At 39.1% G+C, this 26,280-nt stretch overlaps 1 protein-coding gene across 1 annotated transcript in view; it reads left to right on the forward strand.

The window, feature by feature from the left end:
- Positions 1–102: 102 nt before the first annotated feature.
- Positions 103–26,280, forward strand: part of TANGO2 (transport and golgi organization 2 homolog) — a 31,797-nt gene continuing 5,619 nt past the window's right edge. The window contains 8 exon segments of the mRNA XM_054082679.1: positions 103–242; positions 7,918–8,040; positions 14,090–14,178; positions 16,100–16,230; positions 16,685–16,688; positions 17,203–17,317; positions 25,034–25,085; positions 25,087–25,105. Coding sequence (XP_053938654.1) covers positions 103–242; positions 7,918–8,040; positions 14,090–14,178; positions 16,100–16,230; positions 16,685–16,688; positions 17,203–17,317; positions 25,034–25,085; positions 25,087–25,105 — 673 coding nt within the window.

The raw sequence follows: 26,280 nt of genomic DNA on the forward strand, positions 1-26,280 counted from the left end.
CCACAGCCCCTCTGATGCCACCCAGGGCCCATGGGAAGAGGCGGTCGGCGCCAGAGCACCTGTGCGCGAGCGGCCAACGGCAGCGCGGGACACGCAGACCCAATGGCGGGGGGGCGGGGGCTCGCGGACCCAATGGCAGCGTGGGGCGGGCCGGGCGCGGCCAATCGGGGCGGGCGGGCTTTTGAACATCCTGCGGTCCCGGAAGCGGCGAGGGGAGGTGCTGGTGGCCGCCGCGGCGCTGGGTGAGTGGGGGTGCGTGGACAGGGGGCCGGGCTCGGGCAGAGCCCGAGTGGCCGCATCTATCACGAGTGGGGTCCTCAAGCGGGTGTGGGGCTGTGTGTGTGTGTGTGGGGGGGGGGCTGTGAGATGAGTGAGTGAGTGAGTGTGGCTGTGAGTGATTGAGGGCTGTGAGTGATTGGGGGTGTGCGTGTGTGTGTGTGTGTGTGTGGCTGTGAGTGATTGAGCGTGGGGGGGGCGGTGAGGTGAGTGCGTGCGTGAGGGGCTGTGAGGTGCAAGTGATTGTGGGAGGGCTGTGAGGTGAGTGAATGATTGGGGGGGCTGTGAGGTGGGTGGGTGAGTGTGGGGGGTGGGCTGTGAGGTGGGTGGGTGAGTGTGGGGGGTGGGCTGTGAGGTGGGTGGGTGAGTGTGGGGGGTGGGCTGTGAGGTGGGTGGGTGAGTGGGGGGGGTGGGCTGTGAGGTGGGTGAGTGTGGGGGGTGGGCTGCGAGGTGGGTGGGTGAGTGTGGGGGGGCTCTGAGGTGGGTGGGTGAGTGTGTGAGGGCTGTGAGGTGGGTGAGTGAGTGTGTGAGGGCTGTGAGGTGAGTGAGTGTGTGTGTGTGGGAGGGCTGTGGCTGTGGGTGAGTGTGTGGGGCTGTGTGTCTGTGAGTGTGAGGGGGCCTAGAGGAACATCTCTAGGGAAAAACATAAGAATAGGGGAAGTATATATGATTCTTCTAGTTAGTACTTCCTCTGATTGTTTGTGACATAGACTTTATTTGAATAAGAAATGGGAAATGGATTTTCTTGCTCCCTAAAAGAAGTTTCTTAGCTGCTTCTTCACTGGGGAAAAAAAAAAACAACCAACAAACAACAAGAACTGTGAAAGCTAACAATAAGCCTTTGCCTAAAAGGAGGTAAACACCTAGCAAAAGACTCTGGATCTACAGAAGTGTGGCAGAGCAGAACAATTGCGAACACTTGAGAAACTGGGGGAAAGGCTGTCTTACCCCATCTCTTGCAAGCTTTTTAAAAACACGTTGTGCTGAGTGGTGATATTTATTGGTCCTTGTTTCTTTTGGGAGCTGCACAGTGGACTTAATCTAGTAAGATGTCAGACAGAAACTGAGGAGCTGAAAATAAAACTAGCTCATTAAACTTGGGAATGGTGTGTACCTTAAGTGTTTTTTTCTGTGTTTTCGTAAGTGTTCTCTCTGTTGCTGTCTCTTGCAATGAAGACTGACTCTTCACCTTGGCAGGGTTACAAACCCTCAGTTAGTTACAAATCGTCTTTATACAGCAGAGCAATCTGAAGGGCATCAGATTATGGATCCATATATTCTCTCTTATCTTTATCTTAATCATTAATATTTATACAGAGGAGCATGTGCTACACAAGAGAAGTGCAAAAGCAAATCAGCAAAATGCTTTTAAAAATGCAGCTGTGAGACACTTACTTTTGAAAACTAATCAAACACCTCTTATTTTCTGTAATTTTGAAGTTCAGTGTAAAAAAAATAATCTTATTTCACTACTGAAAGAAAGTGCATCCAATTTTATTCTTTCATGGGCGTTGGAGGAGTGTAGTGCTCAGTTTTCTTTGGACAAATCCAAAGAAGCAATAAAATAGTTCTAGACTCTGCTGACCAGGAGTTATTGTTGTGGTGCATAAAACTCAGCGTCCAGTGACTAACGATCTTTAGCTGTCTCTTAGACTGCACCTAAGCAACAGCTTTGGATCAGTAGAGAAGCAGTTGAAATCACTGTGGTAACCAGCAGATGTTATTTATGATCCTTCATTTGCGAAAACAAAACACATAACAAATGGCTTCGTTTTTCAAAGGCTGCTACTGGGAATTCTTAAGGGTAAAGCGGTTTTATGCCAAATTGTGAACTGATTGTTTCTAATCAACCAAATGATGGTAGAGCCCTATGAAAAGAACATAAGCAATTTATCATGTTTTGGTGTCTTGATAGTCCCTCTAAACCCCACCTTATACTGGCGTGTATCCACGCAGGCTTTTAACAGATCGTTACAACGAGGAAAATGACACACTGTGCTGTCTAACAGAGTACAGTAGCACAGAATAAGAACATTAAGTTACTTTAATGTTTTTTCCAAATCAGTGGTGTCATTTGGAGCAGAATGGTTAATTACAGGATGTTTGTAGTTCTTGTTAAGCTGGTTCGTCTGTATTAGGCATAAGTTAGACAGCAAAGTAGAAACATATTACAGAAATAGGAGATTGTTGCTGTCATTTCACCCTCCATAACTGTTGCCTTATTGACTAGGAATAATCAAACTAGATTTTATAAAAGCTCATTATCCAGAGAGCAATAAGTCTCCACTGCTTCCACCATATGGCAAGATTCTTTCCCCTCATTCTGGCAGACCTTGTTGGCTTGCACTGAATGCATATTCTGGCTGGTGTTGTGCCTTCTGGTATTCTTTTTTGAAGGTGTGTTGTGCAAAAACTTAGCCTTTTTTATTTGAACCTTTTATTTTTTTTTTTTTTTAATTAAGCCACCTCCTGTGCAAGGATAGTTCTGAAGACACGTTTTTGGATGAAATGGAGCTAGAAATACGGCTTTTGATCAAGCTTTCAACTTGCTGTAGGATCAAGCATTAAGTGTGGAAGCCAGTGCTGACCCAATCTTTTTCATCTTCTCATGTTGATCTGTGGGAGGCTGTAGCTGAATAACGAGAAGGCTGCGAGTTGAGCACATCTGCTTTGTAACAGTAGCTCTGCACAGTGTGCTCGGTTCATCCCTCTAGTTGCAGCACTCTCTTTTATGTGAATGTGAGCTTGAAAGAATGATACCTGTATGAAGATTTTTGATTAATGTTTATGTACTTCTCATGAAGTCTCTCTTCTCACTGACAGCCTCTCTTCAGTTTTTTTTCTCTCCCTGTTAATGTTTGTTAATTGTCTCATGTTTCATACTATCTGAATTTAAGTCTGACTTCCAGTATGTTTTTACTGAAGAATCTAAATTTCACCTCTGGCCCTGGCTATAGAAACACAACAGTTGTGGCAATTGCAATGTCAGCTCTGATCAAAGAAGGTACCAAAATACATTGGTAGGCTACTTTGCTAGTGAAGTATCGCTGCTATTTTAAGGGGCTGCTCTGTTTTAACTAGCTTAATTGCTGGTGTGTGAATAACAAAAAAGGTTGGAGTGTTTTTATAGGCCTTATAGACACTTATGCTTGCTTCAAGGCCAGAAGGTAGAGCCCAAGATAAATAATAATGTATTGGTATTTGAGGTACTAAAAGCATAAATGTAACTTAAAGAACTGTAATACCATCAAGTAAAGTTGATGGGGTGACAGGATAATATTTCTGTCAAAGCAGTTGTACCAAATCATAATGAATATGGTTTCTAGAAAGGCATCAAAGTGAAAGTATTTATCTCTGTAGGTAATTGAGGTGAGTGTTACACATTTATTCTGCTGCTATTTTCTGATGGATGGTTTTTGTGTAGACCTTTAACTTTGCACGAACAGCTGTACTGAATCGATTATTTGAAGGAAACTCAATAAATCAGCTAATGGAGCCTGAAATCTGTTTATTAAAATAGTAGTCTTATGAGTCATAATTTAATTGTCAACAGATTTTTATTCAGTAATCTATGTAATTATCTGGCAGGACACATAATGAATACTGGGAGCCATATCCCGTAGTCAGCAGAGCAGTCAGCGAGTTGCGCATTAAAACTGTATTTTACATCTCTGCTTTTACCAAGTGCTATTCTTTGTGCTTTGTCAAAAAAAAAAGTGGTAAGGGTTACCTGCCACATTCATGCTGATGCTATAAATGGGTGCCTCTGAACTGTAGACCTGAAGGGAGTCTCTTCTGAGCCAAGTGTCAGTTCTGAAACAGTCTGGTATTGCTTAATATTTATAAATGTCAGTCTCGATGCTCACACTGAGGAAAAGCTGAAAATGAAGCTGTCATATTTCTGTTGTTGTGGAGTAGGGACCAGTGAACAGTAGTGAACAGAATTATTCTAGCGTATTGCTTGCTCTGTGAACCATTCTGTTAATCCAGTTTGTTTAATATGTTTTATGGAAATAAGTTCATTTCTGATGGGCAGCCAGTAAGATATCCTTGATAGTGGAAACGGTAACCTTTCACATTCCTAAGGGCAAGCAAAGTTGTAATTACAATGGAACTGCTTATTAAACTGAATTGTTAAGTCACTATCTATTTTTATAACAAGTTGGTCAAGAGACAGGCAAGAAACTAATTGATCTAGATTTAATTTTTACATAGCTTTTTAGAGTACATCTGAAAGACAAACTAAAGCTCTTGGAGATTATCTGTCCTTTATTTTAACCAATATTATCTGTCCATTTTTTGTGGAAGATTTTGCAACTTGAATTCTCAGAGACACGGTTGGATCAGTCTTGTCCTGCTGCTCCTTTTGCAAAGACTTTTTCTAGTACTAATTCAGAGCCTTTTGGCATCATTAATGTGTCACGTAAGTCACTGGCTAATGAATAGCTCTGGTGGCTTTCTGTTTCAGGGACAAAAAGTTTACTTCCTCTGTAGGCTGCAGATTGGGGAGAAAAGGAAGGTATAAGATAAAAAAGATTTGCGCTCTAAAATTGAAATCTGCATGATTGAAATCACTAGGATGTGACAGACTTGCTTTTTCGGTAGAAGTGCAATTAGCAGTCGCAGATCCGATAGTGTATTTTAGAGTCTACATGTTCAAAAAACGTGACTAACATGAAAGAGTGTCTGTTTAAAATGCTATGACCAGTTTTAGCTTTCCTTCCTGCTAATGTTAAGTGTGTCTGTTAACAGAAAACTCATTGCTTCTAATTTTTGGTGCACTGACTTTTAAACACAGCCCACAACTCTTGTTTTTGGGATGTTGGGGCAGGGGAGGTGGACAGCAGTTGTCTCTAGAACTCCCCATCTCCAAAACCTGGGACAGGAAGGAGAGCATCTCACCTGGCCACAGTTGTTGTCTGGTCCTGTTCCTCCTGCTCCCAATTTTATGTTCAATCAAGGATGGAATGCCTTTTCCATTTGTTTTGGAGCTGTCTGTGAGAAGGTTGCTTGAGGAACAGGACAGCAGCAATCAGTCAGATAAAATAAACCTTTGTTCTTAGTTTGATGTTTATTGCAATGTTCTAACTGTAATGGTGGGAGCAGGGATTGAAAGGTCTTGTCTGTCCTGATTTGAATCTCTCATCATTAATGACATCAGTAAAAAGAATCTCTTTTTAGAAAGGGGGGGGAACCCAACCTCCTCTTTGGTTTCTGTGTAGCCAGTGCGCTGAGTTACCTAGACAGTAGCCACTGAGATTTGCATCAGTTGGGGAAAAACAGATAACTGCTATTTGCCCAAACCACTCCAAATGCTTATGTTATATAGGATTGTGCATCCTTGAGAGAATTATTTGGGACCTTAGTCTTCTAATGGGGAAAATCTGCCAGACTTGGTGATACTCTGAGTTCTTATAGTTGACCAACATACATTTCATCTACTGGACTGGTTGGGTTAAGAAGTTTAGGGCAAGGACTGTTTGGAAGGTGCTGTTAAGTGAACAGAAGTGAACAGTCTTTGTGACTGTGTTCTGGCTGCACATTAAGCGTGCTGAAGAACCCGAGTCATGAAGAAACCCATCTTCCATGTTCTTCTGGGGACAGAAAAATTACCAAATGGCAAAACAAATATCCAGTGACAAAGCAAGTAGCTAGAGGCAGAGTGTGTTTGGAGCTGTGAAAAGGACATGAAGCAAGGCAAGAAGATTCTGGACTGAGACAAAAGAAAAGGTTAAAAGAAAAGTAACTGGTGCAGAATAAAGAATGATGTAATGTTCCAGGTGAGAAGTCATTCTGCATTTTCAGTGCTTTCTGGTAGAAGAAATGGTATCCTGAATAAAGAAACTAGGGTAGGGTGTGGCATATAGATAGTGCCAGGATACCTGGACAGCATCAGAAACTTAAAGTAAAAAAATTAATATAAATAATTTCAGAAGTACCTAGAGCTGTGTTGTGTTTCAGTTGTATTATCTGGAAATGGCACTGTGCTCTAGTTCATAACTGTTTGCTGCTCTAGGAAATTTGTGCTCTGTGATTTGAACCATGACTATAATTTTGGTTTGGCTCAGTATCTTTTTATGAGTTGGAGTGGAAGGCGTAAACAGGTCAGTGTTACTTATGGTTAGTGACATAAAGCAGCTGGGATACAAGATCCTGAGTTTTATGAAAAGCTGACAAGATCTGTATGTACAAGATCCAAGTCTTCAGAACTGGTAATTCAGTTGTACAAGTCCAGTATGATTGCAGTCTATTGAAGATATTGAAATAGGAATCTGAGAAGGGTGATAACACCTTCTTAAGACTGATTAGATCTTCTAAATAAAGCTGCCTATGGATCTTTTTAAACATCTGTCTAGTCAATCAGTTACCCAAAATTCAAGTCTGCGTCTTCAGTTTGTCATTCATTTCCAAACCAATTATTTTAGGATTAACTTGTTTGAGGTGCAGAAAGCCTATGATGTGATTTAATTATGTTTTCTCTCATGCCTTATTGTGTAACCTGTTAAACAGAAAATAATTTGGATAGCTAGGCTGTTGTTGCTCTTAGCTAGTAGACTATGAAGTCATGCTGGGAGGAAAATTACTTCTGTCACAGAACAGAATTTAAAATACTTTGTGATATAGAGATATATCCATACAGGAACACTCTTGCACTAATTTTCTTTTGAATCAGCAAGTGTGTCAGGAGTGTTGCACCTTTTTTTTAGTTATTTCATTTTCTGCAACAGCAGAGTCTCTTTGCAGAATATTAGATGGCAAGACTGAACTTAAGCCGTGACGGTGACAGCAGGCTTGTTGTGGTGCTGAACTGTGACTTAACAGGAGCCAGCAGCTCCTGGCAAGCTGTTAATTAAAAAAACCTGCACTACTTCTGGTAACATGCAGTGTAGTTAATGTTATCCCATTTCCTGGTATCTCTTAAGATGAACTATGTGGAAATTAAAGAGCGAAAGAGACACTTTTTGCATATCTGGAAGTATGGTTAAAAATCCCACTTTTTGTACAGAAGTTGATGCAGTCACTGGGTTGCTCAGATAGTCTTGGAGTTGTGTGATTGAATTCTACCTGTCGTGTTGTCTGCCCTCGCCTTGTCTACCTACAAGACTTACGCATGGAAGAAGCTCTCAGCAGCAGTACGTGTGTGTGGTTGGTTGGTAACACTAAGAATTGTTTTAGCAGCCACAAAAAGTAAAGATCAGGTTGTGGTTTTATTATCAGAAAAATTTTGTTTGGGCAACACAGTATTTGTAAGTAGTTATGTGGTTTTGAAACAGAAAGCACATTTTTCAGGCAGCTGAGCATGGCCAGAATTTAACTATACCACAAGTGCTGGAAACTATTCATCAAAATGTACACTTGGGTCCACGGTGGTTTCAGTTGTACCTGATGTCTTTCCTGATGATAAACAATTATACTTTCTTCTGGACATTAATAGTGTGGCCTAAAGTATACTTTATTTATAGGTCTGGCAGTGTCTTTGATCAGGCTTTTTTCCAGCTTCTGCAACAGTTTGAATCTTATTTTCGCCTTTATTCTAACAGAAGCATTTTGCCTTACTCAAAGGCAAGTTAAGTTTAAACATAGAAGCAAGGTTATCTTTTTATTTCGCAGTATAATGGATAATCCTTATTTACATTGTAGGCTGTTGCAGAATGACCTTGCACTGAGCCTTGGTGGAAGAAACAAGATTGAAACATCAGTTCTTCAATGTGCATCCTTCTATTCAAATTTGACCCCCGGCCAGTTTCAAAAAAATGCATACAGGTAAAGATGGTTCTAGTTAAGAGACTTGTTTCTAAATTTATTTTTTTTTACACTGTTTTTGTAGCCAGTGTTTCACCCAGAAAGTCAAGTCAGTATTAGATGTTTATGCTTTTGTAATGTTTAACTTCATGACTTACCCAGTTGGAAGACTTACTGTAACCTTTTGAGATCCCTTTGTTTTTAGACTGTGTCAGAAGATTTGGGCTTTGTAATCACATCCCTTTTGCTGGAGGTCTGTTGTGGTGTAGGATAAATCTTTTAAATATTGTGATCCAGAGTTTGAAAGTCCCATCTTCTACTTGTTATTTAAAATCACGATTCCCCTTAGTTTTGGGGCATCATAGCTGTAGCAATGAGGTTCAGGAAAAGATGCAGCTTCTTTCAGAAGAACTTTCAGTTTGAAGCCAGCAACTTGAATTCAGCCTGGAAAGTAATGGGCAGATAGTAGAGCAGCAGTATTGCAGTTATTGATCGCTCTGTGTGTTAATTTCTTATCTATTTATATGTGCTGGTCAAGTCTTGTAAGCCAAGAGTTAAAACACTATGAATTCAAAAATACTAACATTGAAAATTAACTACTTAGGTAGCTTCTGCGGCACTTCAAATCGCTGCGTTGTCCTGTTTCCTCCCAAGGACAATACCACCTTGTTCACTGTGTAGTTGCCTGCTCTCTTCTGTGTTACAGCATGGCTACCACTGCTTAGTCTTCCATGGTGTTTTTGAAGGAATTGGCTTGTAAATAGGTGCAGCTGCTTTTTCACATGGATAGATGAGGTCAAAGCTAGTTATGCTTTTGAGACAAGGTGTAGTTAAAGATTTTATGTTGCTGTTTGTCCTAAATTAAGTACTTCCAATATCAGAAAATGCTGGAAATGAAATTTCACTGCTCTCAAATGGATTATATTCCTGTGTCAATGTAAAAACAGTAGTGCTGTGAGCTGGAGAATAAGGAAGTCTTACTAAGTGTCCTAGCCTTCCCTCTCCCCTTAATTAATTTAAATTAATTAAATTTAATTAAAATTTAATTAAATTTTTAGGTTATAAACTAATAGTCATGTGTTTGAGATGTTTAGACAAAAGCTTAAGACAAAACAAGCATCCATGCTTTTCGGTAAGATTTACTGGGTGTGTTGATGTCATACAGTGAGTTTTCCAAACATTGAATGTCCAGTAATAATTTTCTCCTTCATTACAGCCCTTAATTTTTAAAGTTCGTATCCAACAGCAGTATCTTGGCGTATATCCAGTACGTAACTGAAAGATAGCCAGTAAGAAGACCGCAGAGTTCTACTGCTTTCTGTATTTATACATGCTGTATAGGTTCCATGTTACTTTGTGGAGAACAAGTATTGGTATTCATCCAGAAACCGTCAGTCAGTATGCTCAGTAAATCGATGAAAGGTACAATGACTTGTTTTTCTGCCCTTTTGTATTGAAAAGCAGATACTATTCTATAGAAAGAAAGGAAATAAGAACAAAAGCATCAGTTGTCCATAGAGCGCATCCCTTTCTGTATCTGGAATCTGCCTAAAAAGGATTTCTGTTTATGATGTAACTGGTGCTGAGTTAATATATCCATTTATTTGGTCTGACATTCTTTGTGTTGCTAGTTATCAAAAGATAGATTCATCAACTTGATGCCTCTTGGGAAAATCTTTTAGATGTAAACTGTAGTTGCTTGCCAAGTGAACTTTCTGCCATGATCAGTATTTAAAAGTAAAACTTACAGTAGTTTGCTTGCTATAAAAAATTGCATCAATATTGAGATTATTGATTTTATAGCAGAAAACAACTTGCTATCAGTGTCAAAATAAGAAAAAACTTTTTGAGATGTTTTGGCCCAAATTCTAGAGTGTTTTGATGTATTTAATTTTCTTGGTACCTTTTGTTAAGTGATGTCTTGCTCTGTACCTCTGAGATAAATGACTGAGCCATCTGTTTTGGTGATAAGCGCCAGGCCTCAGTGTTCTTGGTGGCAGATTTTTAAAATCAGATACATAGCTGTAGTCACCTTTCTTTTTGCCTTAACATACCGTAACTAAATATTTTTTGTTTTCTTTATTCAGGGAAAAGTTGAAGTTTATTCTTATTGTTCCAAAGTGTTTTTTTTCACCTTTGCTTCAGCTTTCAGAAGGACATAGGTCTGAGTATCAGTTGAGAACGGTACCCAGCTCTCCTCATTCTCTGAACAGATATTAGGCCAAGTTAGACCTCTCTATTCAGGTCCCTTGCTAAACACAATTTTCCCTGACAACTTGTGCGTGTTACTCTGTGCTGTAGCTCCGTTTATTTAACAGTGACATCTTGGAACACGGGATTCCTGTACCAGCAGATGTGCTAATTTGTCTGTGCACATTAAAAACAGGCATCTACATTTACTTTTCTGGCAGTCTTCTAATTTGCATCCTTAACTAAAGGAAAATGTCTAAAATAGGCATTAAAGGTTGAGAAGACGAACTGTATCACTGGCCACTTCCTTGTAGTCAGTGAACTTTCTCACACTAAACCATGTTCTGCAGAACACCTACTTTTCCATCCAGGCTTTGGTTTCTGGAGCAGTACACAGGCCAATCTTCCTGAGCACCTAATTAAGCAAAAAGCTCACAGTTCACCTTTGTGAAACGCTAATGAATCTCTCTCTTCCTGTACCCTTGCAACTCTCCCTTCCACCCTTTTTCCTCCGTGTACTCCCTACAGGCCTATTTGTAGTGAAGTTTAGTACGGTGTAACAAATGCTTTACTGCAGTCCATTATTACTGTCAAAGGTAACATGCTGCCTTTACATCTTTCTGAACTATGCTGTGTGCGTCTTAGAAATAAATACGTGTTTCAAACTTCAAAGCTATAATCACAGTGTCTTTTTATGGAACTGAATTACATTGTAGGAAATTGCTTTAATGCAATGATTTCTCATGTTTTCATCCCTGCCTCAACATTAAAATAAATTTTAATACGTAAATCCTAATACAGTTGAATTATTTCAGCTATAAAAATAGCTGAATAGGCTTTTTGCAATTTATTAGAAGATGAGGATCACTTAATATTGCTCCTTTTGAGTATGATTATATTTCATAAAAGACAAAATGAAGATGTTTTGATTATAGCAAACCTGTATACTAGCCTTGTGCTAAATTTAAGAATCTGTGTATTAAACTTGAGATGGGGAATATTCAATTGCACCAGAAATACTTCCCTTATTTTTAGTATTTAGATACTGTAAACAAACTATGAGTTTGTGTCAAAAATTATTGAAGACAAAAATATAATTGGAGACTTGGAAAATGAGAAATGCACTTCAGGCAAACCAGTTTTTAACAGTAGAGATGTTCATTTAAACAAAAACCTGGAGGATGTATGCTCGAAAGGGAGGGTATTCAAGCAAGACGAGAGAAACTTGGGAAATCACCTGAAAAGTTATAGATCAGAGACTGGAAACAGCTAGAATAAGAGATATAATGAGAGTCTGAATTGAACAATATTATGATTATTTGGCATTGGAAAGATAACAATGCAGATGTGCTGTTGTTCCCAACAGATGCTTTGTTGGGCAAAATGCTAAGCATCTTCCTTACAGAAAGGATGCCACTGATGTCAGCCTTTATTTTCTCCGTAGCTGATTCTAATCCTTTATGTGCAATATTTCTAATGTGCAACTGGCACCTCGATCATGTTTTAAAAAACTGTTAATGAAAAGATGAATTTGCAAAAAAGCCCGGAGTCATACAGAAAATGTCAGTACCTTTGCATGTTGAGTGAAGTAATGAGATTTTGTTGGAATTGATTCTCATGTGTTGTGACTTAATGATTAGAAAGAAGACTACATGATCTGACTTCAGTTTATAGCAGCAAACTAGGATTCTGCCGTGTAAATGCAATTGGCACACGGCTGGTGGGAGGAACTGACAGTGAAGCAGATACCGAGGTTGTAGGAAACTGGTTGAGAAAATCTGCAGGTTTCTGAAAGATGGCATTTCATTAGAATTAAATATTAAGCAACATAGCTGGAGAGAATGGGGAACACTCAAAATCTCCCAACTGAAATAAAGGCAGGTCTCATTACAGGTAATAATGAGCAGGCCTTTGGAAGCTCCAGCTGTTGGATCACGGCATGGAGCAGTGGAATTGTGTGCCGGTGTGTCTGCAGTCTCCTGTTGCCCGGACTCCAGCATGCAGCTTGCCTATGGCTACAGTGGGTTTGTGCCCTTTGCTTGGATGAGCTAAATCTATTACCTGCTCTTCAGATGAGGATGGTCTACCAATGAAAAACCACTTTTGTTTTAAATTACAAAATAATGACTGAAAAAAAGACTGATGGAAGAACAGCATCAAATGACAGCTCATCTGCAGGTTTGAAAATGGCAGGGTCGGACTGCTGGTTCTCAGGACAGAAACCCAGTAATATATCTAACTTAAGCTTTTATTTATAGCCAGCCTGCATCTATTTGATGTTGCAGGAAGTCATTAAATTTAGTTTCTGAAGCTGTCTTCCATTGCTTTTAAATAACAGAAAATAATAACTTTCACCCTTTCAGAAGATGGATGTGCGTTTGCAGATTAGGCTACGCTTTTCTTTCTAGTGTTCTAGTACTGGCACTGCCAATGAAATGCCTGTTGCATACATTCAGTAAGGTATTTGTATGACCTGCAGGGAGTACACCAACAAGCTGCTTTGTTTTAATAACTTCTGCTGGATGAAATGGACTTGTTTTGCTCTTCAACGGTCAAATTCCTGTTCTTCAACTGTTCTAAATTCCTCTGAAGCCCCTGGCTGTACTGACTCTTTAAGTCTTACCTGCTTTACATTCACAGCCTGACTGGCTTGAACTGGTGTTATTGAATTTGGCAGATCTGCATTACTGCCAAGCCTGGAACTCTTGAAGACCTGTCCTGTCTTGTGTGTCTGTTGCCTTTTAAATATCATGTTGACTTGGTCTTGCAAATCTGCTGGTGCCTTTTACAATAATTATCAAAGTAAAGAGCAGAGGGAACCAGGCGTAGCTAGCGGAATTCTCTGTTGCTGCCCTTTCCTAATAATGTCTGGTGCTTTTTTTAGTATCTGTTTTCTAAAATTATCAAATTTTAGGTGGCACATGAAGAGCTACAGCACAGTTTTTGTCAGAACAGCACTTGGTCTTGTGGAGTGATGCATTTCTTTCTAAATATAAATAATGGATTTAATCCAGAACCGTTTTTCAATTGCATATTATTTTTGATAACTTCTTCCTCCTGATTGTGTAGCCTCCAGAACTGCGTGTAATTTCTCTCCTGCAAGGGCTGACTTTCATTAACAATTCAACTATTCTGTCCTGCTGTTCTGGTAGAACTCGTGTTATGCAAGCAGCTACATGTGTGAAAAAACACACCACAAAACAAAAACAGCATAGGGGAAAAAGCTCCCCCCCAACTTCATTGTCACAAACCCCCATGCCTTTTCCCTTTACTTCTCCACCTCCTTGAGCACGCTGTCATTTTTCAGACCAGTTTCTGTAAGACTGGACCTTTAAAGCTATCAAACCTACCTCTGTCCTGAGAACTTACAAACAAAAGCTTCTGACTGGTATATTCGAACCACATAAACAGAGCTTTAAGTGTCGAAGTTAGATTAGAAAATACTGTGACTACATGATCCTAAGTAATCAACTGGTAAAAACACACGCGTCAGACTTTTTGGTGTTACCTATAAATCTGTAAGTAACGTATAAATTTTCTGTAAGCTGTAACTTCACATGCTGAGGAATCTTAAGATTGCTAATGCCGTCTTAATTCAATCTCTTGCGTTGTGAGTCGTATTCTTTGAAAATAATAGCTGCCTCTCACAATGAGACAGACTTGGTGAGTGTCTCAAGACACTGAGAGACAAGCAACTGTCAGATGTTTTTTCTGCCTTCACGCTGTGTGATAAAGGTGAGATGGGAGGATAAAGGATGGTTTCATACTTAAAATGAGCTAATGATGTGGCAAGAATTGGATTCGGTTCCTGCCTGTACCGTGAAATTCCTATTTGTAAGTAATAGTTGTTTTTTTTTTTTTTTCCCCTTGTGTTCTACAGGCTTATTCTAGCAGCTAATAGAGATGAATTTTACCACAGACCATCCAAATCGGCAGATTTTTGGGACAGCAGCAATGAGATCCTTAGTGGTATGTATATCTTGTTGTTTTGAATGGGTTTCATACAATTTATGTGGGAAATATGTCCCAGTTTTTTTGCTATTGGGGTGCAGTGTTGCAATTCTGATAAGAAATTTGCTGGGTCTATATTTTTAGGGAAGACATGTCATGAGTTTGAAGAATGAGTTATGCTGCTATTATTTTATTTGTATTTTAATATCTTGTATTTTTTCCCCCCGATTTTATATTCCTTAACTGATTTCAGTGCAAGCAGTGCAGTGGAAGTACATCAAATTAACTTGTCCATCCCAAGCAATTACTTGAGCTTTGTCAGATCCACCGAAATACCTTTTAAAATAGGTGTAATTAGTTATTCCACAGACTCATTGTCTGTAATAGTGACTTGAAATCATTAAACCAAGCCTGAAGAAAGTGAAAACTTTCTCATTTCTTACCAGTTAATAACTTATAGGCTACAGAATAATTTTAGTTATTTATGCAACAGTTTATTAGCTTTCATGTCTACATTTTGCTGAACTGATAGTACAATCACTCAGCTGACTGGTTCCCCTTTGTAAGGAATCTATCTGTAGTCATTTTTAAGTATAATCGATACTTCTGCCTTTTCTCGGAAACGGAAATGAAGCTCTGGAAGACAAAGCATTGTTTAAATGCAAGATTTTAACTTTGCAGGTACTCTTTGTTGATATTGTCTGTTATTGTCATTGGCAGGGAGACCTGTGAAGTTAAATTACTTCTACTGCACTGCAGCTCCCCTCCTTCTGAAGATCTGGCTGACATTTGTTTTGTGCCAGACATTCTGGATGCTGCTTCTCCTGCTATGAAGGAGTTTAAAACAAACAGACAAACGATCCTGAAAACATAAGAGCCTTGAAGTTTTGCCTTTTATTCCCTGGTCAGCTCTGTCTGTGTTTGGCATAAGAAACTGATATATTTTCCATCCAGGGGGTCTGTCTGTGGAGATCCCATGTGATATGCCTTTGACTTAATACTGTTTTCTCAAAAGAAAGCAGCAAGTTGAACCAAAATAAATCAAATTTTATTCTTTGTGTGACTTAAAAATGAAAAAATGTGTTTCACTTGCAGCAGTTTCCTTTCCCAAAATTGCTAAGTGTTAGTCACTGGGTGTTGGTCAGCAAAGCTGTATGGTATTTCTTTTGTGTGCCTTTCAGTTAAGGCAGAGAACAGTAGTAAAGTATCGTGTCAGGATGTGGTATGGCTAAACTCAATATTGAAGTTTTAGATACTGACGGAAGAAAGGGGTTTCTGAATAAAGATCCCAAACCTGTTCATTTGATCATCTAATGAAAGTTTTCTTATGACATGATGATTCAGAATTAAAAGTTTTCTAACGGTATACTTTGTATATTTAAATAGTTTTTGGTTTTCCATTAAATGATTCCTGGTTAACATGAACTCATAAATAGGCTGTAGGATTTTGGGGGCTTGGACTCCTGAGGGGTTTTGTCTGTGGGCTTCACTTTTGTGGGTCCATTTCTGTTACCAGAGTCTAAGATTCTTTATCAGTCACCTAGTTTACTCCAAATTTTTCTGATTGCTTGTGAATTTAAACTTGGAAATATTCTTAATCATCTGAAATTTGCTTTTGAGCTAACAAGCATTCTAGGCTCATTTAGTTTTATATGTATTCTAGAATATAGGCTAAGCTTTTTTTTTTACATTTAATTTTCTAATTATCTCATCATCTAATATTGCAGTAGCTTGGAAAATATTTGACAGTGAGGAATTGAAGGTCAGGTACTTTAAGTGGGCTTACCTCACCTGTCCAGAAAGAGAGTCCTTGTACCTGCTGCATTTTATTTGGCCTCATCAAGACTCAGGATCTGCATCAATAAATTCTGGTTTAAGCTTGAGATTTTTATTATTTTTTTAATTAACATGATAGCCTAACTCTTGCTTATTCCATTAGGTCTGGATATGGAGGAAGGAAAAGAAGGTGGGACGTGGCTGGGAATCAGTAAGAAAGGCAAGATGGCAGCCCTGACAAACTATATGCAGCCAAAGATTGATAAAAATGCCAAAAGGAAGAGGTATGAAGGAGTAGAAATAGAAAAGAAGAAAGTGAACAAGCAAGCCCTGGTGTCCCAGTAAAACGCATGAATGGTTACAGTATTAATCTTTTTAGCACCACTTTATGGACATATTAAATGTTTGTATGCTGTAAAATGAATTTGTGAACTGATGAGTTTGCGTACCTGTTTGGGAACTTGGCTTGGATAATGATATTCTAATCTAGCAGGCAAAAGTAAAACAAGATGTAGTGCCTAGAGCCTGAAGTTACATTCTGACAAGAAATGCATCACCAACTGTCTTCTCTTGACAGCAAATCTAATTAAGTCAGAACAACCAGACGAGCGTTGAGGTAGATTTAAATTACTGTAGACTTACAAAAATGTTCTTGTTCAAACACTGAAGGGAAACCATGCAACTTTGCTTATGTTGGAGTTTAGCGTCAAAGGTTATTGTGGTCCCTTCTCCCCACACATTGATAAAGCGGGGTAGCAGAAATCATGGGAGTAAAAACTCTTTGGAAAGAGTGGATCTGTGGGGTTTTTTTAAGTAAAGCTAGGTCTGTTTGTAAATAATTTTCAAATGGTACCTCTTCGGGAATATATTGCAATGGCAAAAACACATTATACAGAGAGAAACAAAGTGTATCATTTGTGTTTATTTTTTAGGGTCACATATTGGGGAAATGAAGCAAGACAAGAAAGGGTGGTAAGGTGGGAGGAGAGGAAAGGCACATCCAGTATAGCATAGTTAGTAAACGTGAATTCTGTAGAAATTTTAACCAAGAGCTCTTTGCCTGAGTTCTGCAGAGTAAAAAACATTAATGTAAACATGATGCAATGCTGTAAGACACTTAAAGGTTTGTTGTTTGTTTTGGGCTTGTTTGTTTTCCGCTGTTACACCCTATTGGTAGCAGGAATTGTCTTACTGTTTGTTTTACCAAGCCTGTCAGAGCGGTGACTTCACACATACAAGTTGCTCTATGTACTTTCTCTTTCTTAGGTGCTCTTGTAACAAACTTCTTGACTGCAGATCTGGACAGCTACTCTTACTTGAAGAAGGTTTCAGTAGAAGGACATCTTTACAATGGATTTAATTTATTAGCAGCTGACTTGAAGTAAGTCTACAAAACATTTCAGTTCTAATACCAAAGGGAGAAAGATAATAGCAGTGACATATGTATAATTCTTAACACAGAAGTATAATGATACAGAAGCCTGTCACAAAGTAAAGCTAGGGCTCTTCTTTGCTAATTGGCATGTAAGATCTCAATGTTACTCTAGTCATAATTGCCTTTGTTATTTTTTCATCTTTCAAACATAGAGGGCTATCTTGTATTCTAATTATTGCTTCCCACAAAACCTCTCGTGACTCTTTCCCTTACAGGCCATAGTCAAGCCTTCCGCTGAAGGCTATGTGGCTTGTGTTTTGGAGAACACAAAACCTTGGCTCTGTAATTTCTCAGCATTTTATTTTTTTATCTGAACGGTGCGTGCTGTAGCAGGGTTAGAGCAGCTGAAAGCTTTCAAGGTATTGTTCCTATCAGACTTAGTGTATCATTAATCTTTGCTGAAACATTAAAAAAATAGTATGTAACAAATACATGAAATTAATTTTCTCTAACTCAAGAAAGGATGTTGGATACTTGGCTATAGTCAGTGTGGTTGGCACATGTGCATGTGTGTGCACAAGTATATATGCTAATTTTTATTTGCATTATGCCTGGTTCAGAAGAATAGAAATCGGGCCTAAGTCACCTCCAGGCTCTGTGTCAGTTCTCAGTTAGGTGCATACTTCGTGCAGATGTAAATTGCCAAAAGCACACTTCTGCTTTAGAAAAATTTCTGCAGAAGCATTGATCTTGTCAGATCCTGCACAATCTGTTTGTTTTCTCTCACTCAGCTTTTGTGCATGCTTCTGGGAAACCACATACCCTTAAAGCAGTAGCCCATAGTATTTAGTGATTTTAGTGAAAAGAATTTCTAACACTCTGTCCACTAACTAGCCTTAGTGTTTACATTTTTTCACTATCTGTGTTAGACCACATTCAGATTGGTGGTTCAGTACTTATCCTGTCATTTCTTCTCTACTCTCCCAATTACCTCCAAGTGCTTTGTCTTCTTAAAAAAAATAAGAAAGGCCTTTATTTAAAATTCTGCCATGCTATTAGTTTTCATTTTTTTATTTGCTATAATATAGTAGGAATGTGAAATGAAACTCATGTAGGCAATTGAAATCTAAGAGGATGAACACAGGAAGGCAGATGCTTGCCACCTGTGAAGATACCAGGGGTGTATCTCTGCTTGCTGTGCCCATTTAGAAATAAGCACATAGGTTCTGTTTCCAGAAGTTTAATCAGGAACAGGTTAGGCAAGTACAGGGTTTGTAGTTCTCTGTTATTTCTGCTCCCTACTTACCAAGTTCTTTACCCACCAGATACTTCCCAAAATTTTTCTGTTGCTTGGGCTACTTTTTACCGTGGTCAGAGGATTTAACTTTTTGTGCTCTCTGCTGCATGCTGCTGCCTGGCTAGATTTCATAAATTGGAAAGCTATCTGTAACTGAAGACATAACAGAAGAAATAATCTTACTGTTTTTACAAGCAAACATAGTATTTCAGGTGTGACCCAGCAAGCAGTAAGTTGGAACTTCTTTATTCTAGTCTAAGTAAACAGAATAGTTATAATGGCTGCGAGTGTAATGATATTAAAGTAGATCCAATTGACATTTTTTAAGGCAATCATTCATGTGTTGGTTTTGTTTGTTTATTCTTGCATGCTGGGCTGACAGGGAATTGTATGCTTAATTGAATAGTCTTTGTGTGGTGATGCAAGTCATAATTCCTTGCTGAGTATCACTTTGAAAGCTGTATGTGTTGATTTACTTCTCCGTTTTGACATGTCCTTAGCCTTGGATACCTTGATGAAATGAAAGTTTTGGCAAGCTGATGATGCAGAGCAATTTCTATAAGATATGTAAACTTGTCATTTTAGGAAATTAGAAGTACTCCTCAGAGAAATGTAGTATATAAATGGAAGCTACTTTTCTCTGTAAGTAGAAAGTGTTGTAGTAGTTAATGCTGTTTCGTTGGGCCGTATTACTGTTCAAAGTAAATATTGAAGACTATTCTTAACATGTTCTTCTCTTGTGTGACAAGCAGTGATTGGCTCTAGTAGAGTGTTGTGAAATGGAGAGGAAACTCAAATTGGAAGTGTAAATGACAAACTGTTGGTGAGGGGAATATCTGAGCCCATGATATTGCTGACTGTAGGCAGCACATTTAGAGAGATTTACAATGCTTGAGTTTCAGGTAGATGTTTTGGGAAAATAAATGTTTATCTTCTCTCTGTATTATTGTGGTGACATTATGCTCAATTATATAGGTGCAGTGATGTGAGAAGGAGAGCTGGAACCACCATACGGGTTGTAAAAACTAGTTTATTTTCCACGGCTTCGTGTGATTTATTTTAAACATGCACAGGGGTTTGACACTTTCAGTGTTATCTGTTTGCTCTGTGGCATCTCGTGAGGTAAATCGAAAACACCGTTCAATTCTCTTTTTTTAGAAGAGTACTGTATTAGAAAAAATAGTCAGTAGTTTTGGTTTTCTAATTTTTTTCAGTTTATCATCTTGCTGTACTTGCCGAGTATGAGAGTCATGAATACTTATCCCATTATGCTGCTAAGTGTACTTTATAGTGAGTGTATGGCACATGGCAAACTGTCTGTTTGGAGTCTTGTGGGGCTGCAAAATTAGCTTCTAAAAAGGCATTGTTGCTAGTCCTCCAACTTCGAGTATCAGCAGGTGTGATTAGAGAGGAACAAGGTTATCGGAGGCTGGAGCAGTCCCTAAGAAGAAGTCTGCTTAAGGTTCAGAGCAGTTTTCCTTCTTTCTCCCTTTTGCAGTGTTATCTGGAGTAACAGTGGGCTGCTTTTGTTGATGATTCAGGACAGCATTTCTGTTTTGGGGAAACGTGTTTATGTCCAACAAATTTCATGGCTGCAATGTTGCTCAGGCTTTCGTGGACATCTCAGACTTGTTAGGGTTGTTGTGGCAACATCTCACTTGTGTTCTGTACTGCCAAGTGCGTAATACAGACTACTCCAAAGGACATTCTGAAGTGGCAGCTTCTTGTCCCTCTCCCAGCAAGTCTGGATTCCCTGACAGGTTGTAAGCTAAAGCCCATATTGTTGACATGCAGTAAGATCCCTGTGTCATAGGAGGGAATCACTTTCTCTATGAGGAACAGCTGAAGTGTCCCTTACAAAACAGGTCAGCTGGAGGGAGCTGCAGAAAAAGGCCTTTCATGTGAGCCTTTCTGCTCTTGCCGGTGACAGGCAGTTTTCAGTCCCTCCAGGGGGAATGTTAATAAACTATTACCATCACCTGTGTTGACTCATTTGGTAAACATACTGAAAATAGAGGTACTAGAATGTACTCTTACATGCTCTGATCTGGAGAGGGAAGTGTGGCTGATAACAGCTTTTATCCTTCATGTGCTGATGGATAGGACTGAGTCCCAGCAGAAACTGCAGATCCCCAGAACAGTGAAGTTGGAGAGTGTGTGTTTAGGGGAAATAGATATACAAATATATAATACAAAATAGGTAATACATAAATATATAGAGACTGTATAGATCATTTCTTATCAATACGGAATCTACAGCTGGTTAGTTATGTAGCAACATCGTTGATGAGGTAAAAAAAGCAAACTGAAAAAAAAAGTGTTAGGGAAGAAGGGTTAACTGAACAATTTGTAGAGCAGGACCTTTATAAGATCAAAAATCTGAACAGTGTGACCAGGTTTGAGAACATGGCCTCTTTCATTCCAAACTCTTATGAAGAGAAGGCTACATGGGAGGGATATGATTGCTCTCCTGAGATTAGAATTGGGAGCCTTTCCAGGGAACAGTGAGATGGGATCAGGCTGCTGATGTGGAAAGAATGTAGATGGGCAAGTTCTCATGATTGCTCTGCGAGCTCACTTACATTTCTTCTCAAGCATTGTCTGTCCTGATCCCACCTTCTGCAGAGTACATCTGTCTTGCTCCTTGTGACTTCCCTCATGCAAATGATGTGTCCGTGTACTTCTCTAATGTGTTCCATACTGCCACGTTTTAAATATTCTGTGTAGATCCTCAGTCATTTGCAAGTCTGATGAGGTGGACAATCCTATGTAAGAGAAGGAAAAAGCTTCTGAAAAACCTTTTTATCTTATTTCTTCCTCTGGTGTCAGCTTCTACCTGGCCCAAATATTACGGCAACACCGAAGAAGTGTTCAGACATTGACAACAAAACCAGAGGAGTGCTTCACACAGATTTTGTATGCTGTGAATATCCAGTTTTTCACCATGTTATGTCATAGTAGGTTGTATTTGTGTAGACATGTTTGGGCTTTCTAGGTGCTGGTTTGGGTGTGTTTTCAGCTTCAGACCGGAAGAGTTTTTTTCGATTAGCTCAGGAACATTGAAGAAAAGAAGATTAATCGTAACAATTGAAACTACTGTTCAGCATTTCAAGCTGCAAATTTCATCTTTTCTCCTTCACAAAAAAATACATGCACACGCTATTCATAGAAGAACCCAGTGTCCTTGCTTGTGAAATGTTCACCCTGTAAGAAGGTGGGTGCTTAGTGCCCAGGGGAGTGATCACTTGGTGACAGCTGTGCCCTCTGTAGCTTCACTGCCTCATTACTTTTGTCTTTTCCTTTCTGATTACATTTTTGTTGAATATGACTCGGAGCTGCCTTGAAGTTGGAGCAGGGCTGGGATGCAGAAGGGCACTGCTTTATATTTCACTAGCATTAAGAAGTAATTCTGGCAAAGTCTGTATGTCTTGTTGCTATGAAGCATCTATTACTACTGAAATTTATGCTGTCTAGAATATTTCCTAGAATATTTATTACTATTGCTTACATTTTTACAGAATTATGTATCTAAGAGCATAATTTTATGTAGTTTTTAGTTTCTTCTCTTTCTGCTGTAAGCTATGGCTAAAATTTAAAATAAAGCATGTCCACTGGGTCCCGCTGTCACCACTTTATTTATGCCTTTATTACTTCTCTGGTGAAATTGGTGTCTATATTTGTAAAGCAGGGAAGGAAGAGAAGAGTCCAGGACAAGATTTTGAGGCTGTAGCTGTGATCAAGCTTACAGTTATTTTTTTCACCCTGGCTTTTGCCTTTCTGTTCAGTGCTGAGCATCTGTAAACAGTAGGAAGAGAATAGGCAGTGCCAGACAATAAAGGGAAGGAGCCAATTGGCACATTGAACTAGATTTTGGAAGTATCGCCATTTCAGAAGTCTCTTGGAAGGCTTCAGTCTCCTTTTGACCAAAGGCAGCAGCAGTGTTGCAGTGGAGGTAAGTGTAATAGAAAACACATCTGAGGGAATGCAGAACGTAGAAACAATGAGATACAGACATCTGGAATTAGTGACCCTGCAGTTTGTGTGTATTCCCCATCTTTTTGTTAAACTACAGGGGATCTTGTTACTGAATTTCTCAGTCACAAGAATCTCAAGAATAGATGCTAGATGGTAATATTCTTTCACATAGAAAGCTATTGCTAAAGGAAGTCAGTAGTGCCTATTTATTCAGCATGTGGTCTATTTTATGACAGGCCTTGTCTTACAGCTGTGTTCAAGGGCTTGCTTGGGCTGTTCATCTCTTTCCATGTAAAACTCTGTTCTTTGAGGCCTCAGGTGATACAGTTGCTCTGATCGTTAGCCTCAGAGTTTATACAGCAGATACAGGTTCAACAACGTGAGAAGATATTTAATGCAGCAATAAATAATTTCTGTAATATATTAACTGAAAAAACCCTATAATGACTTTAATAACTTTGCTTTATTTGCTTAATAACACAGTGTCCTGGTAGTATATTTGTGATTGCTACTGTAGTTTTAATTTTTTTGTAATGACCTAAATGTTATTGCTGAAATAGTCCACTACAGCTCAACTTTCTTTTCCTGTTTTTTAACTTGGGTTTATTTGTTAGTCTGTATGCTTAGTCATTATCTATATTGTATTCCAGCTGGACTTTACTTATGGATTATATTTTTTAAAGTATTAATTGTTGCTTTGAGATACAATATAAGTAGTTTGCTCCATGAAACCACACCAGTTCAGCAGCTCAAGGTGACCGAAATACTTCACTTGTTGCTTTTTCTATGCCCCTGTTCATGGAAAAGGCAGTGTGCCAGTGTACTTTACGAGGTATAGCCATTCTTGTATCCTAGCATGCGACTGGGGCCAAGAAGTTGGACTGGTGTGTTAATGACTGCTCAGCTCAATGCTCTCTTTTCTTAGCTGCCAAGAGATTCTTTCAAGTCTTAATACTGACTAGGTGCCAATTCCAAATGTAGCCATCGGAACCAGGTTTGTAGGAAAGAAATAGACACGTCATTCACCTTAACATGACTTAATGCTAACCATAACTGGCCATATAAATAATATAAAGATTGCTGAGGAGAGAAAAGGTCTGACTGCTGAAATTGCCAGGTGATCCTTGCCTAACATTAATAAACAAGGACTTGAGAACATCAGGTATAACTTCCATTCCATTTTTCAGCCTGGGTCTAGACTCTGTTTATGTAAGGCTTTGCGAGGGCCATAACAAATATGCTTTGAGCAAGATGATTAACATCATCCTGTTTTCAAAGGTTTGGGTTTTCAATAACTGAACTCAGATACCCAGATCTCCTCACAGAAGGTCTAAGGATCCTTTGAACTCCATTCCTTTTTTATTCCTGTAAGATCCCAGGCATCTCGTGTACCTATGTTAGTGTTTGCAGCCGAAGAAAGTAGTCTCTTCCACTGGGAACAGGTAAATCACTAGAGTGAAGCATGGAATTATGTGATCTCATGGCTGTGTCCTGGCAAACTAAAACAAAAAAAATCCAAACCAAAACAACCCCAACCAGCTGGTAGCCACCTGTAGAATCATTAGTTCAAGTCACCTGATGGGATTGAGGAATGCTGAGAGTGGCCATATAATGGCAATCTGTTCCCCACCCTCTGTCTTCCACAAGACACACAAGGCTCGTTGACTTCCTCATGGTGTTTTTTTTTCCTTACCAGTTGATTTGGTATTTGTGTTGTCAGGATCAGTAAGACTACGAAACCTTCACTATCTGCGTATGCTCAAGGTATCCCCTCTGCCAAGTGAGAGTTATTTGCAATGTTGGAAGCTGTCTTTGAACGTTACATGAGATTTCCCCTGCTAAACTGTGCACAGGGTAGAGCAAGTGCTGAAGTCAGAACCCATGAGTAGGGAAAGAGCTTGCAAATGGGAACTACAGTTATCTGAAAAACAGCCTGAAAATGCATAGCTGTAACTGAAAGGACCCAACTGTGCCCTACAGCGTTGCCTTAAGTGGCCAAAAAATTTACTTCTGCCAGATGGAATGTCCCACAGTACTTGGCCTCTTCAAATGCAGCAGTGATTCAAAAGCGATGATGGGAAAAGATCACTTGCTGTGTTGGATTGTCCTTTTGTTTCCTCAAGTAACTCAATCTCCAGTTATTAAAAACCATACAGAATTTTGTCATTAAGCCTGGCTACTTTCCATGCAGCAGTTCTGGGGTTTTACTGAATTTTATTACAGTTAATGTTTAAAAATGATAGTGGTGCTATTTGACAATGGTACAGCTAATACGGCATTTTGAGAGGGGGAGAGTAATAGAATGCCTCAATTAATCTCTGGGCTGTGGTACCATAGTAGTAGCAGTGGAGAAACATTTTGCTGTGGTTGAAGATTGCCTGAAATTAGAGTGTAATCAAATATAGAGGCTGATGGGTTTTCAAGGAGAAATTCTTATTTGTATTTTTCAGTACCACCAAAGGAGATGTAATTTGCTACTATGGAAACAAAGGAGAACCAGAAACCTGTTTTCCTAAATCCTGGTAGGTTTCTTCAGAAAGGTCTGAATATTACTCCTGCTACTTTACGAGAGTCAGAATGTAGCTGTGTAAGTCCAGTACTTTAGCTGTTTCAGCATTGTCTCTTTGCTAACTTTTTTCTTGCATTCTTTAAAAAAAATTAGGAAAATTAAATGTTCTTAAATTCGTGTAACTATTAACTAATACATCTCAGTAAAGAATAGATAGCTCATTAAGAGTTTCTATCCTTGTCAGTGCACCCACCTGCACTGTTGTTAGTGGATGCTCCTGTGATTGAAGGAGAGAAGCCTGCTTGAGGAAGGGGATTTTGAGAGGTTTGTGGACTTGACCCTCACTCTCCTTACTGAGCGGTGTTATGGGCGTGGTGTGATGTTGCTCCCCCAGTGACAGAAGTGGTTTCAAAAATAAAAAAAACAACAGAACTCTGTCTTAGCAGGTGGATTGATTTACAATATTAAATCTAGGCCAGCTGCATAGACCAGTAGTACAGAATTCATCACTAAAAAGCCAATTTAAATGGACAAAGACACATAAAAGGCTCTGAGCCGTGCAGCATCTTGATAACCGTTAATGGCAGTGGCTGATTTTGCCTGCTTAGGTTAATGGTCAAAATGTTGCTGCCAGCAGGCCACTAATTCCTGTAGCATAAATTCTTGGAAACCAGCTGTTAGTTTGTACAGCCACAGCACAAACTGGTTGAATACAAACATTGAAATGAAAAAAAAAAAAAAAACCAAACCCAAAACAGAAACCAAAAGTTAAAAACAATCTGGTCTACTTGCTGTAATGAGGAACTAAATCACAAGTCTTACGTAGCTGCAGACTGTAATGAAGGTAGCTCTGGTCTCCATGCTTCAAAAAATTCCTTTTTGATGTACCTTAGGAGGAAACAAGGTTGGTAATCTTTATTTGTCACCACAATCCAAACAAATAAGCACGCAGTGAATGCTAAAGAGAAATTTCCTTCTTGTCATCATACATTGCTTTGCAGTGTTTTTTTCAAGAGTAAAACCAGCTGAACTCTAGAAGACTACACTGAAAAATGGTGTAATTCAGTTGTACCTTTTCTGGTTTTTTTTTCAGAGGTTAAAAGTAACTTCTGCAAATACAGATTAGATAGAAACTGTGAAACAAAGTACTGAACTATTAGCACAGAGGAGTGCTTAAGGGACTAGTGT

The sequence above is a fragment of the Cuculus canorus genome, chromosome 17, assembly GCF_017976375.1.
Source record: "Cuculus canorus isolate bCucCan1 chromosome 17, bCucCan1.pri, whole genome shotgun sequence".
Taxonomy (NCBI): domain Eukaryota; kingdom Metazoa; phylum Chordata; class Aves; order Cuculiformes; family Cuculidae; genus Cuculus; species Cuculus canorus.